The sequence below is a fragment of the Eublepharis macularius genome, chromosome 2 (genome assembly GCF_028583425.1).
Source record: "Eublepharis macularius isolate TG4126 chromosome 2, MPM_Emac_v1.0, whole genome shotgun sequence".
NCBI classification, from domain to species: Eukaryota; Metazoa; Chordata; class Lepidosauria; order Squamata; family Eublepharidae; genus Eublepharis; species Eublepharis macularius.
Genome location: NC_072791.1, coordinates 232,378,258 through 232,392,597, shown reverse-complemented (window position 1 = coordinate 232,392,597; position 14,340 = coordinate 232,378,258). Strand labels below are relative to the sequence as shown.

The 14,340-nt window shown below is 44.7% G+C and overlaps 1 protein-coding gene across 9 annotated transcripts in view; it reads left to right on the top strand.

Moving 5' to 3' along the window:
• The window catches only part of ABI2 (abl interactor 2), a 97,302-nt gene that overhangs the window by 74,726 nt on the left and 8,236 nt on the right, over positions 1-14,340 (top strand). For 2 of the 9 annotated variants that reach the window (XM_054972270.1, XM_054972268.1), the window contains 5 exons: positions 3,175-3,272; positions 4,147-4,293; positions 5,314-5,438; positions 8,099-8,284; positions 10,555-10,713. In XM_054972270.1, coding sequence (XP_054828245.1) covers positions 3,175-3,272; positions 4,147-4,293; positions 5,314-5,438; positions 8,099-8,284; positions 10,555-10,713 — 715 coding nt within the window. Of the gene's footprint in view, positions 1-3,174; positions 3,273-4,146; positions 4,294-5,313; positions 5,439-8,098; positions 8,285-10,551; positions 10,714-14,340 lie in introns of all 9 variants that reach the window. The other 7 variants (XM_054972272.1, XM_054972271.1, XM_054972269.1 and 4 more) reach the window with 6 other exon arrangements.

Here is a 14,340-nt window from a genome sequence, read left to right as displayed (position 1 = left end):
TTATTCTTGAGCTTGGTGAAACATAGTTGGTAGAGTTCCTCAATGGAACAGGCTTTCTGCATTATGCCATGCCTCAGGCTACTTGATCATGGACTTTGTTTTGAGCAGTTGTGACAGAAGTCAAAGGAGGACTTGATAAGTAGCAGTGATCGTAAATACTACTTGGGTTTCAAGGAAATGATCTTCAGATACTGTATTTTTTTTAAAAAAAAACTTGTACAAAAATGCACTTAATATAAAACACTTCTACAAAAATCAGTTTTAGATGCAGGGTATAGTATATTATGTAGGTGAGGAAGGGTAGACAGGGGGGCAGAGGTCGACCCGGAGGCACCTCACTTGTGGGGTGCCGCAGGGGTCGGTCCTCTCGCCCCTTCTGTTTAACATCTATGTGAAGCCGCTGGGTGAGATCATCCGTGGTTTTGGGGTAAAGTACCATCAGTATGCTGATGATACTCAGTTGTACATCTCTACCCTGGATCACCCCAATGATGCCCTTAACGTGATGTCCCAGTGCCTGGAGGCCGTGCGGATCTGGATGGGGAGAAGCAGGCTCAGACTCAACCCTTCCAAGACCGAGTGGCTGTGGTTTCCGGTGCCCCGTTATAGCCAGCTGGTTCCATCGCTGTCTATTGGGGGCGAGATTTTGGCCCCCACAGAGAGGGTTCGCAACTTGGGTGTCCTCCTGGATGCACGGCTGTCGTTAGAAGATCATGTGTCGGCCGTGGCCAGGGGGGCTTTTTATCAGGTTCGCGTGGTTCACCAGTTGCGTCCTTTTCTGGATCGGGACGCCTTGTGCACAGTCACCCATGCCCTCTTTTCCTCCCGTCTGGACTACTGTAATGCTCTCTATATGGGGCTCCCCCTGAGGACCTCCCGGAGGCTGCAATTAGTGCAGAATGCGGCCGCGCGGGTGATTATGGGAGCGACACGGCGTGCCCATGTAACACCTCTCCTGCGCGAGCTACACTGGCTTCTGGTGGTCTTCCGGGTGCACTTCAAGGTGCTGGTTACCATCTTCAGAGCGTTCCATGGCTTAGGGCCTAGGTATTTGCGAGATCGCTTGCTGCTACCGATAGCCTCCCACAGGCCAGTACGCTCCCACAGAGAGGGCCTCCTCAGGATGCCGTCGGTCAGACAATGTCAGCTGGTGACCCCCAGGGGGAGAGCCTTCTCTGCCGGGGCACCTGCCCTCTGGAGTGAATTGCCCCCGGAGATACGTATGGTCCCTGACCTACACACCTTTCGCCATGCCCTTAAGATGTTATTATTCCAACAAGCGGGGCTGGCCTAAATGTGTTTTAACTGAACTGTCCTGTTTTGAGTTAAATTATTTAATATGTTTATTTTATATTCTTAGTGTTTTATATTTGTATGTTTTACTTTTGCTGTACACCGCCCTGAGTCCTTCGGGAGATGGGCGGTATAAAAATTCAATTAAAGTAAAGTAAAGTAAAGTAGTTTCCCAAGGTCACACATTTGAGCCCAGGTTAGCTCATTCTGCAGTAGCTTATTTTGTTCATCTATCCAGACAAGTTAGCCATGTTAGTCTGTAGTTGCAAAATAGCAAAAAGTCCAGTAGCAACTAACTAACTTTATTGAGACATAAGCTTTTGAGAACCACAGCTCTCTTCATCAGGCGCACCTGATGAAGAGAGCTGTGGTTCTCGAAAGCTTATGCCACAGTAAAGTTGGTTAGTCTTAAAGGTGCTACTGGACTTTTTGCTATTTTGTTCATCTAGTAAGCTATTTCCATAGGTAAGTACAAACTATTGCAGTCTTCTCATTTCGTTTGATTTATGTGGAAATAAGTCTTGATGTTTATTTCATAGATACAATCTGCATAGATGATGACGAGCATGAGACATTAATATTATATACTGATGTAATCTGTCATCAAATGAAGCAATAAAATGGAACACCCGTTCCTCAAAATGACAGACGTGAGAAATTGCTGTGGTGATACTACCATTCTTTTAAGGCCAGTAATATGAGGAGGATCGTCTCATTGGTATGCCTGACTATTTTCACATTTAGTTTGCAGGTAAAGCTACATAAGCTAAACACGCATCTACAAAAACTGCTAAGGATGAAAAGCTTCAAGATAAATGATACTTCCAGTAGATTTATCTTTTTGGTGTTACTCTAAAGTTCAGAGCATGCAGTTCCTTCTCCCTTCCTTGCCAGGCAGCCGCCAACCCCTGGGCGTTCTAGCCAGTGAGGATCGACACCAGCCACTCTGGTGGGAGAGGGCGGTGAGGAGCCCACTGGAATGTGGCAAAGGCTAAGACTAGTAGACGCTTCCAGAGCTGCAGTGCAATTAGGGAGGCACAGGGTAGTGATTTGTGAACCATATTGAGCATAGTTAGAAGGGGGCATAGAAACATTTAGACTTCTGTAAAAATGCTAATGTCTAGTAGCTGTGTAGCAGCAACTTCCTGGCTTTATAGCAGTTCCACTTTTCAGTAGAATTGAGACTCTGCCATGGCATTCCTTCTAAGAATTGGAGACAGGATTCTTCTTTGTTCCTGATGTTTTGCAAAGATTTATTTTAGGGATTTTATGTGTTAAGACCTCATTCTCTATTTCAAGTACACATTATGAAATTGCACCAAAAAAGATGAGCAACCAGGCTTTCTGCAACAAGCATCCCAACTGCTTTGAGAGACGCTTCACTCACTATATTGTGACAAATGTGCATTTGCCAATCCCACCTCCCTGGCATGTATATCTGTATGACACATGCAGCTGAAAACTTGGGCCTGTCTTGTGCGCGCACGTGTTGTGCTCCTGGATGTACAGGTAAAATGCATTAAAGGGTACATAGGAAATAATGTGTGAAGTTACCTGCTGAGCCTAGTAAGCAGTTCTCCGTGAGACAGGTATGCTGTGTCCATTGGCTCAGAGTTAAACGCAGTGGAGCAAAGGTGGATGTTTTGGGAGCTACTGTTGTGCACAGCAAGCAGTTACAAGTCCTTTGATGCAACTAATGACCTTAAGCAAAGGAATAGATTCCCTATGAAGTATACGGTCACCATTTTTCCCCTGAATTATCTGCACACTTCCCCACCTCTATAATGTTGCAAAGGAATTTTCAGAGGAATATTATTTAGTTGTTTTTTTACCTGAGGAGTTTATTGAAGGTGGTTTTTCTTCCCATTCCTTTTCATGCAGGTTAGTACACAGAATATGAAAATGGGTGGCCTGCCTCGTACTACGCCACCCACCCAGAAACCACCCAGCCCTCCAATGTCAGGGAAAGGAACCATTGGGTGAGTACAATTTGGTGTGCTCCAAAAGGGGAATGGGGAGGATGTAAAGGTATTATCTGGGGCGGGGGGGACCTCTTGGGTTTACTGTTGCTTCATGAAATTGCTGATTGGAAAACACCAGAAGCTGGAATTTGGAGGTGTTTCCCCTCCTGCTCAGGCAGATGCATCCATAGCATAGCCAGGAGGCAATGACTAAGCCATTGGAAATGTTTGTTAAATATCTCCTTTCTTCAGGAGTCTCTTGGGCTTTTAGTTGACTTTGGTTTATAGAATTGCTGTGTTCTGTTTTCTGCTGTTTACCTGGAACAAATAATGGACTATCCTGAATGTCCTGTAGTTTCTAAATAGAAAGAATTGGTGGACACATCCAGTCTACGGTGGGCACAGCGCCAGTGCATGAAGGATTCCCATGTGCTTGACAGAGCCCTGCTTTTCCTGTCCCTCAAGCTAAAATAAGTGTGTGTAGGTAGCACAACGGGCTCTTAGGGAGCATGGAAGGTTAGTGCATGGTTTTCCATATCTCCATGCATCTCTTGCTGTCCCCCCACCCCCAGTGTAGATGTTTCTCTGGAACTCAAAAAAGTTGTATCAAGATAAAAAGGTTAGGTGGGCACATGAGAGGCATGCACAAACATTCCGTTCCTCCTGACCACCCATTGTGCAGACTGGACATGCACTAAGGGGGAGGGGGGGGAGGACTCTGCTAAGCCTATGGCAGTTCTCTGTGGCTGCCGGGCCCATGGTGGACTGGATCATGCTGTGTACTTCCTCTCCAGTTGAACAGTGAGCAGGAGTTCTTTGGTGCCTTGCCCAAAGATCTTTGGTGTATTTCATTGTCTGAAATTGCTTCCATGCGTATGTTTTTCTTGTGTAGGCGTCACTCTCCCTATCGCACACTGGAGCCAGTGCGTCCTCCAGTGGTACCAAATGACTATGTACCTAGCCCTACCCGTAATATGGCTCCCTCGCAACAGAGCCCTGTTAGAACAGCTTCTGTGAATCAGAGGAATCGCACTTACAGGTATTCGGTCTGCTCCTGCACAAAATATTAACAATAATTAAGACATAACCAAGCAGCTTATAGCATTCTACTTTTAAAACCCACCCCACCCCTTAATTTAGACCTTCATAAATTCATGTGATTTCCTGTGAAATCCATTGGGAGTTAAAGGGAAACCATGATGCCTTTTCCTCCCAAGTTGCATGATGTGCAGTTCTTCTTACCTCTCAAGAGTTTATTCAGCTACAGTACACAATCTGTTTGCTGAATTATACAATAGAACAAATGACGTCTGAATGCTACTGTATCTGACCAGTTTTTTGGCTTATAATTTTTATTCAATTGCCTTTTGGCCACAAGATGCCAGAGGCAATGCACAAAAATGTTGTGCCTATTAATAAGAACAAGACAACTGAAATTTATAGTTACTTTCCAATAAAAGTTATAAAGCCTAGAGATCTTACACTGACCAAACAGTTCTAAGAGTTTGATGCTGGTGAAAATGTTGGGTCTCTTGGAATAGATTGTTCAGTAAACCACAAGAAGCATGGGTGATTTCATTTTTTCCTGTGGGCTTCTCTAAGGCATATCATAGCTGCAAAATGCCTTTGTCTGAGCTGTAGAAGTTGATTTGCATGAAAGGGTAAAAGTGCCCCAGGTGGCAAAAACGTAGTAGTGTCAGTGGAACCTTTTGCATTTGAAAACTGTTTTACTGCCTGCCTCGCAGTGTGTCCTTCAATGATGTAAGCAATTCAGATGAAACCAGATTGTTACAAATGCAGGCCTTTTGTTTGTCAGTGGATCGTAACGCCCGGGGGCCCATGGGCATTCTCCCGGATGCCATTTCTGATAACTTAGCAGGGAGCTCTTGTTCATGGCTTGTGCATCTTAACTTGAGCTGAAGGCATCAGCAGATACTTTAAAAATGTGTTGCTTGTTTCTTTGTCCCTGAAGTTGAAAATGGGCCAGTTCCTGTTGTAAGGCTGTTCTGTTCATGGTGAAATGGGCTATAGATCCCTCGGTGGTGTTTGATTTCTTTAGCAGCAGCGGGAGCAGTGGTGGGAGCCACCCCAGCAGCCGGAGCAGCAGTCGAGAGAACAGCGGCAGTGGGAGCGTGGGCGTGCCGATTGCGGTCCCTACTCCCTCCCCTCCCAGTGTGTACCCAGGTAAGTGGAACTCTGTCCCCTCTCCTCCCCCTCTTTCTTGGCACGCTTGCTTAATTTATAAGAGTAATTAGGAATTTCTCTGGAATTGTGACCCATTTGTCTTTTTCTGCGTCTTCTGTGTTTACACAGAAAAAGACAAATGGGTGTTTTGTGTATTACTTTTAGGCTGTCCCCCAACACTTGTTTTAAACGCCTTGTTTTCACTCTTCTTGTGTGTGTCCTTGGGATGAGAAATAGGTTTGTTTCAAGCTAGCAAAGATGAAAACCTGTGGGGTCTGTGTGCATCTGTCAAACACCCTTTCAAGTGTTGTTTTTTTTTTAAGGAAAAACTATTCACATATCCAGGCTCCACAATATTGAGTGTTGGGTTGCATGCTGGGATTTCTAAAAACACATCCATCCATTTGTTGTCCCATCCTCCAGTTAGGATCTGTGCTACCCACCTCTGTGCTGCTTGGGCCATTGTGTGCCTCTGTGGCTGTGGGCTGTAGTTCAGTACCTTTTAATGCTAATGGTTTACTGGTGCTAGACTGGAGTGGCAACTGTGCAGACAGAAATCTTGTAACGGTTTAATTTGTTTTAGTTCTGCTTTGGCTAAAACCCCCTAAAGCCATCTCTTGTTGATCATTCACATTGATCAGTTAATTTCAGCAGAGGTAGGTAACTGGAGTGCTAGGCGATCAGATATTTGCCCCAGAAAGGGGGGCACCAAACAGTGTATAATGCAGTTAGGCTACAGTCTCCAGGTGCTTCCATACCATGCGTGAGCTCACATGTGCACACCAATCTCTTGCTTTTTGGCAGCAGGCACTTGAGTTTAATGCCAAACTTTTGGGCAGCTGGTGAGGACGCTGTGAGTGTGAGGAGGGGCAGGGCTTAAAAACATCTTGTGCTTTTGACTCCTTTTAATATAAAATACGTTACTCTTAACAAAGGAGTCGCCTTGACTTGAATAACCCAGGTGAACCTGATCTCGTCAGATCTCCGAAGCTAAGCAGGATCGGCCTTAGTTAGTCTCTTGCCATAAAACCCCCACCAGGGGTGGCCATAAGTCAGCTGTGACTTGAGGGCACCACACAACACACACTCTTTACATTCTGTGTTCTTATTTTAAGAGATTTTCTTTCTTTTCCAAATGTGGCTGCTAGGGTACTTTTGGGGGGGGGGGCGGGGGGGGGGCGGGAATTCTAACTTGTTTTTCCCCTGCTGTTTTCCCACTAAAAATGTCATCCAGGCCATACTTAGCCCTGCTGGCGGAAACTGTCTGGTATCTGTACTATAAAAGTTTCTTGGGGGTGGTGTGTTTATTGAGAAAGATTTTTGGTGTTGAAAGGTATGAGAGCTTTTTAAGCATTTCCAGCAATGTTGTGTGGACGAGAAGGCTTCTTTTATACTAATCATCAAACTACGTTTAACAGGTGGATGTGCTCTCAGTGCACAGGCAGAATATTTGGCGTCTTGTTTTCCCATAGTACAGACAGCATTCTGCTCATTAAAGTTATCAGCAGGAAGAGAAAGCCAGGTGATATGGGTCATAGCTGTTATTTCAAAGTCTGTTTACAACTAGTATTCTTTCCAGTCAGCCAATTTCATTTTATCTTTAATATAATTTAACTGTTAGATTGTGAGACTGCGAAGTATAATTGCTGCCTAGACTGATCACCAGTTGGTTCATAAAACCCAAAGCAAGTAAGAGAAATGGTATGGAAAGACCGTCAGTAAATCCTTACTGCTACATCAGCATCAAATGACAGTGATGCCAAAATGAGAATCCTTCCCTGACACCCCTAACTGATGTGGAAATGGAATGATTCTTTTTGCAAATTATAGTCTGTGTACCATTTAAAACATAAAGATGGTCACAATTTGGAAAGACTGAAGATGCCTCATATTCATGTGCCGTTTAGATTTGAGATCTTATCCCAAGACATTTTTAGTGCTACTTTCTGCTTGGAAAGAATGTTTTAACAGGATGCTCTGGGATTTGTAAATCTATTTTCATGGGGATATATGATGAATGCCATGGTCTATATTTTTGTACCTCTTTGAGAAGCTGCAAAACTTATCTAGAGCTAAGAATAGGGAAAATAGTGCAGGGTTTTTTGTGCTCCCGTTATGTCCACTCGCACAGAGGATTTACAGAGATGGTGATAGTTTGTCCTGTCCCCCTTTAAGGCGATATAAGTGCGCCTCTTCCTTGGCACTTGCAGCAAAATCAGCAAGGTTGGCATTTAGGGAGAAAAGAAGCATTTGTTACTTGTGCCAAAAATAAGACTAGATTGCAGTTAACTTTTGTGTGATGTCTGTAATTCACTTGAATGAACTAAAGTGGCATATGCCAAGTGGAAGAGGGGCTGGGTAGATTAAGAAGCTGTTTCCTTGGGGAGGGACAAACCATCGTGGGGTGGACAAGTGAAGCGGAGGTTGCGTTCTTTTCTTGGCTTTCCCCAGTGGCTCCTTTTTATTTTTCTTGCTGCGTTCATCAGGGGGTTTCCCTTTCTCAACATAGACCACATTCTCTTCCCCCATCACTTTTTTTTTTTACTAGAACATGATGCTTTTGTGGGACATTCTAACACCAGATACTCAAAACAGCTTTTCTGAACCTTGCTAACCCAGACTCCTGATTAACTCCTCCTCTTCCTCCTCTCTTCACATAGCCCCCGCCGGCTCCGCTGGCTCTTCTCCCCTTCCTGCCGCCTCTGCCCCTGCTCCCACCCCTCTCCCTCCTGCTACTGCCCCGTCCTCCGCTGCCCCAGATGCTGCCGCTGCTGCAGGGGCTCAGCCCCTTGCCGACGGTTTCACTTCTCCAACTCCCCCTGCTGCCTCTGCCGCGCCTTCCGCAGGTGAGTGTGTTTTTTCCCCTGAAGGCAGCTGAACCAAGGATGTGATTACTTGTGTTAGGGCTGGTCAGCAGTTTAGACAGATGGTCGTCCCCCTCCTGTTTTCATTGGAATGGTTCTTTGTTTCTCAGCAAGACTGGAGTTGAGTCTTAAAAACAACCATTTCTAATGGTTTAATCATTCCAGTGTTTCAGATAGTCAGACTGTGGGACTGGCAAAATCCTGTGTGTGACAAACCAAGATCCAACATGATGTATATTGGACAAGTACCGTTTGCTTTCCTTGAGTTGTTGAAATAACAATACTTTCATTTTTGTTTGAGCTTCTGTTACACTAGTATTGAAATAAACCAAATTAATTCTGCAGATAGATGTGAAATGCCTGTACTTTAGCACCATCTTTAGAAACGTAAACAATAGTTTTCTGTTGCTTTCTTTTGGGGCTGCTGACAACATTGCTGGTGGTATTGGCTGGTCTGTATTTTCCATTGGGGACCTATTTTATCCTCATAACAACCCTGTGAGGTTGGTTAGGCTTGAGAGTATATTACTGGCCTAAGACCACCCAGCAATTTTCCATGGCAGAGCGGGGATTTGAACCTGGGTCTCCCAGATCTTAGTATGACTCTGTAACTGCTAACCACACCAACTGTTATATCATGGCTTACCAACCTTTTCATTAATGAGACCTACTTCTGATTAAAGGAAAACATCCCAAGCCACCCCCCCCCCCCCCCGCCAGCACATTGCCAAGTTTTATATCCTAGGAAAAACACCAGAAATGAAGCTGTCTGCTACACAGTACAGAGAAAAAATCCTGTGAAATAATTTTTTTAAAAAAACCTAGAGCAGATCTTTGTTATTTTTTCCTGGATCTTCCCTGGGGTGCCTGAGCTGCTCTGCAGCTGTTGGTGGGTTCCTGGAAGCTTCTCAGCTGTCTGTTGGAACACCCTGCCTTAAATGCATCATAGTGTCTTTGCTGTTGGGATTCTCTCTAAATGACTTACTCTAGCAATTCTTCCTTAAGACTTCGATTTCCAAAGATCTAAATCGAGTAATTTTTCAGTCTGTGAAATCTATTTCTCATGCTTCAAATTCACATCCCAGTTCTGGAAAACTTTGAATTTTGGTGACAAAGCGTTAGTGATGATAGCTAAATATTTAAAGGAGGAAATTGACTATTCCATAATAAAGAGTTTCTTTGCTGAGAGCTAGTTTGGTGTAGTGGTTAAGAGCGTGGGACTCTAATTGGGAGAACTGGGTTTGATTCCCCACTCCTCCACTTGAAGCCAGTTGGGAGACCTTGGGACAGTCACAGCTTCTAGGAGCTCTCTCAGCCCCACCCACCTCACAGGGTGATTAATGTTGTGGGAATAATAATAACATACTTTGTAAACTGCTCTGAGAGGGCGTTAAGTTGTCCTGAAGGGTGGTATATAAATTGAATGTTGTTGTTGTTATTAAATGCTTTGGGTGACAGGGACCCCCAGGAACGGGGGTGGGTGGGTGGGTTTCTGAGATTTTCAGTATTCTCTGAAAGCACTGAGGCATCTCTGCTTTGGGGTTTAGAGCAGGGAGGGAAATCCATCCTGTCACAAAATAGTAGGCAGTAGAAGCTGAGGTTTGCCAGTCGCCATGAGTAATTCCGAATTCTCTGAAGTCCAGATGGTTCACACTGCCTCACTTGATTATGCTGCATTTGCTGGACTGCAATGTTGTGAGTTGTTTGGGGCCATACGGACCTTTGTCTGGTGCTAGTCTGTTCACACCGGTCTGGCAGCGTCAGCAGCACTGGTTGCTAGTCATGCGGAAGGGCTGTTTTTGAACTGGCCCCGGATATCAGTTTGTTCCTAAACATCTGGCAGAACACGTTGGATTCTGTACCAGCTCCACGCTTGTTTGGGTAGCTGCTTTCAGAGCTCCTAGATTTCATCCAGAGTGCTCCTTTTTTGTGTGCACTCTTCCGGGTAGAACTGTACCCATCACCTGCATGTATAATTCCATTTCATAATAATGACTTACGTTAACACTGTAAAGCATGTTCCCTTCTAAAAATTACCATTAAATTACTTTAACATACATTCTGTATGAGTGAAATTACTTCTTTTTAAACCGTTTAGAATTATCGGTTTTGTATTAGTGTTTAGCCAGCAAACTGTCTGAATTGGCTCAAATGCTGACAGATAACATTGTTTTTAGAAGAACTGCTTAGCCTGTCGCACACATGATGAGATTCCAGCTTCAGTTTCATATGTCTTTCTTCTTCCCTAGCAGGTCACCCTGTTCAGTTCTACAGCATGAACAGACCTGCAGCTCGGCACACCCCTCCAACCATAGGGGGGTCTTTGCCATACAGGCGTCCTCCCTCCATCACGTCACAGAACAGCCTTCAGAACCAGGTGAACGGAGGACCGTTTTATAGCCAGAACCCAGGTGAGATGGCTAGTGGAGAGAATTTGGTACTCTGGTGCGCCTGCGAATCTACTGGTGCTATGAAATTGCTTATTTCTAACTCTTTTTCCAAGGCGGGAAACCGGAATCTTTTTTTTGTTGTAAACCCCTATTTATAATATAAGCACAAAAAATCTTAGATTAAAAACAAAGTTTGAAAACAACTCAGCAAGACTGCCAATAACATAAAAACAAGATTATTTATTTATTTATTTTATCGTATTTGTATTCCGCCCTCCCCGCGAGCAGGCTCAGGGCGGATTAAAAGCAGTCCTAAATAAAACATCCTCAGCTGCCTCCTGAAGATCGATAGTGAAGGGACCAGGCACACTTTATTGGGGATGCTGTTCCGTAACTGTGGGACCGCCCACCAAAAGACCCTCGTTTGGGCACCCACCAGATGAGCCTCTTCAGCTGATGGGACAGTCCGGAGGACCCTCTCCTCGTAATCTTAATTCCTGGGCAGGAACAGACAGGAGGAGACCGTTTTTATATCCTCCAGTACCAAGCCATGTAAGGCTTTAAAGGTCAAAGCCAACATCTTGAATTGGGCTTGGGAGCAGATTAGTAGCCAGGAGGTGTTCCACCAGGCACATGGTTGAGGCCAGCACTAAATCCACCAAATAAGGGTCCCTGCTGGTCTCCTACCAGTGTGTGTGTGTGTGGGGGGGGGTGCACGGCCATCTGCCCCCCATGCATGAGTAGTTACAGGATACCAACTCACCCTTTTTTATATATGGTGCACAGGGAAGAATGAAGGGGGGCCCATCTTGAGATACTGGAATTTATGTCTGTCATGTTTTGATTTACTGAAATGTTGTGTCTGTGAGATTGGTGATGTTACTGTTTTTATCATTGCATTTTATCTGCTGCTGTAACCTGCCCTGAGCCTGCTTGTGGGGGATGGGCTGGCTATAAATTAAACAAACAAACAAACAAACAACAACATAAATGCTGTGATGTCAGGGCCACATGATCACGATAGCTGGTGCAACCAGCACTCTAGCTGCAGCTTCTGAACACTCTTCAAGGATAGCCCCAAGTAGAACACATTGCAGCAGTCCAGTTTAGATGTAACTGAAGTATGAATCACTGTGGCTAGAACAGGAATGAATGCAGCTGACACACCAGCCAAAAGCACTGTGAACCAGTGCAGCCCCCTGGTTTTCCAGGGTGACTGCTGTGTTGAGCTGTACTCTCAAGCTGCAAACTGACTTTTCAAGGGAAATATAACCACATCCAGAACAGAAGAGATCCCAAGTTCCTGGTCTGTCTTTCTGCTAAAACAGAGACCATCTGTCTTGTCAGGATACAGTTGGAGCATGTTCACCCTCATCCAGTCTGTTGCTGATTCTAAGCACCAGTTCAGTGGCTGCTCCTTGAGAATGTTTGGTTTAAAATACATCACATGATACCACCTTTACTGTTCCTCTGCTCCTTGGAGATAATCAGCCCAGAATTTGGAACAGGGAAAGAAAATACCAACCATGATATTATGGCATACGTTTTAAAAAACAGATTGGCTGTAGCTTTATGTCTCCCCTAACATGTAATTAATTCTGCACAGCTTTGAGAAGATACTTGGTTTGTTTCCTTGCATGTTTTTTTAAAATGGATCTAATATTGCAGTTGTGAGCTTCAAGAAGGGGGCGGGGCATGACCATTGCAAAGGCAGCGTACGTTTTTGTAGGGAAATAAATGGTTTCACTTCAGGTCCGTATCCTAGAAGCATCTGGCATAGAGAAGGATGTCTTGCATGCTTAATATAGCCAAGTAAGGCAAATAGCAGAGTCTCAAAAAGGTGGCTAACTTTGTTCAGACCAGTATATGGACAGTACATTGCAGGCCTTGTTTTCTTGTGTGCCTGAACAACACTGTTTGGATGATGTCACACGCTTCCTTCGGTACAAAAACCCCTTCCCAATCAAGGAAAACTTGATGTTGGGAGGGGGGCTCTGGCTGTCTGTCTGCAGCAGTGCTGTGTTTATGGGGAAATCATGATACATCGGAATGGTTTACTCCGTGCACAGTGTGCCTAACATTTCTGACCTCATCTTTCTGGCAGTCCTTTGAATCGAGAGGCAAGGTGAGGCTCAGAGCAACTTACCAAGAGGGCTTCTGGGCCCTGCCTCCCAGCCACCCTCCCAGCCACCGAGATTGTGCTCCCTAATACTTCACAGCGTGGCAATGATGTCCTTGTCACAGTCTCCCTATCCATGTGCCTGAAAGATGCCCACAATTGTAAAGAGGCATGTATTGGCACATACTGTCTGCATTTCTTGCCCCTAAAATGTAACATTTTTAGGTGTGACAAGTTGTTGCCAGTAAATATTCGTGAAGGCCGGAGGAGAGGCCATTTAAAAAGACTGACCTTCCAGGCTCCTCTTCTCTGTGCAAAATGCCGCCCCCCCCCCCATACTCAGCATTTTTTGTGGGATCCTTTTGTGTGGGTATGTAAATGGATGGCTCGTTACCAGTTACTGTTTCTCTGGGAAGATGCTTGTAAATAAGTTACATAAGTCTAATTCAGTCTGTTTAGTCAAGAAGAAAATACTGTATTAAAGAGTTATTTGCATGAACAGTAAATGACAAAGAGAATAACTTCCCCGTGGCAAAGCAAGAAATAAGGAGAGGTTTATAAATGTTGAATTTGAGTTGCTTAGAGGAATGCAGGGTTAAATTGGATCCATGGACTTGGACTTCTACCCGTGTAGAAGGAACAGGGCTCCTAACAGCGACCTGCTGTGGGACTCCCAGATCTCTGTTGTACCAGGAAAGGAAGAATTGGCAGGACGGGGGAGCAAGATGCATCTTTTTGAACAGCAAAACAAAACCTGCTTGTTAATTTTACAGACAGGGAGCATTGGAAGCAAAATGTCTCTGGGCTTGTGGGGGCCAGAAGTGATAGGAGGCTTGTCTCCTTGTTCATTGTTATATGAGATGTTTGAAAAGGCACCTGTAGTTCTTGGAGGGTATACACTGATGGCTTCCCACCACATGTACTGCATTTCAGGCTTTGTTCAGCTATTCTTCCATTACAGCTGCACGTGAGGCAAGAAAAAGATCAAGAGAGTTTGGGCGTGGATACTGGAATTTTGGTTTGCGTTGACATGAGTAGCCCATGGCTAGGATGCAGTGCTTTGGTGGCTTGGCTTCTAAAAAGGGGCCTTTGAGTGCTGTCACAGAAACGAGTGGCATCCATGCACTTCTGTGGTAGACAGCGAAGCTTTGTCCAGCTGTTTAAGGCTCCCATTGACCTCTCTAGGAGAAAGTAGGGACAGTAGGGACTCTTGAGGTTTTTAAATCTGTATAGTTTTGCTCTAAGCCCTCACAGAAGTGGGCTTAATCACACAAGCACTCCTCTGAATTCTCAGTGAAACCCTGAGATCATTCAGTTTGTTAGAGCCTTCTGTTCATAGCTTTGTACATACTCAGAGACAACTTGAGTCAAGTTACTCAAAATTTTTGTCCCTGGCTTGGGCTAGGAAATGGAGTGGTGGTGTCTGCACCTTGTTTCCTTTTTTATTTCTCAATATCAAATGTTGTAAGGCAACATTTCCTATCTAGCAGCTAACATAGATAATACAAAAATGGAGCACAGAAAAGGCA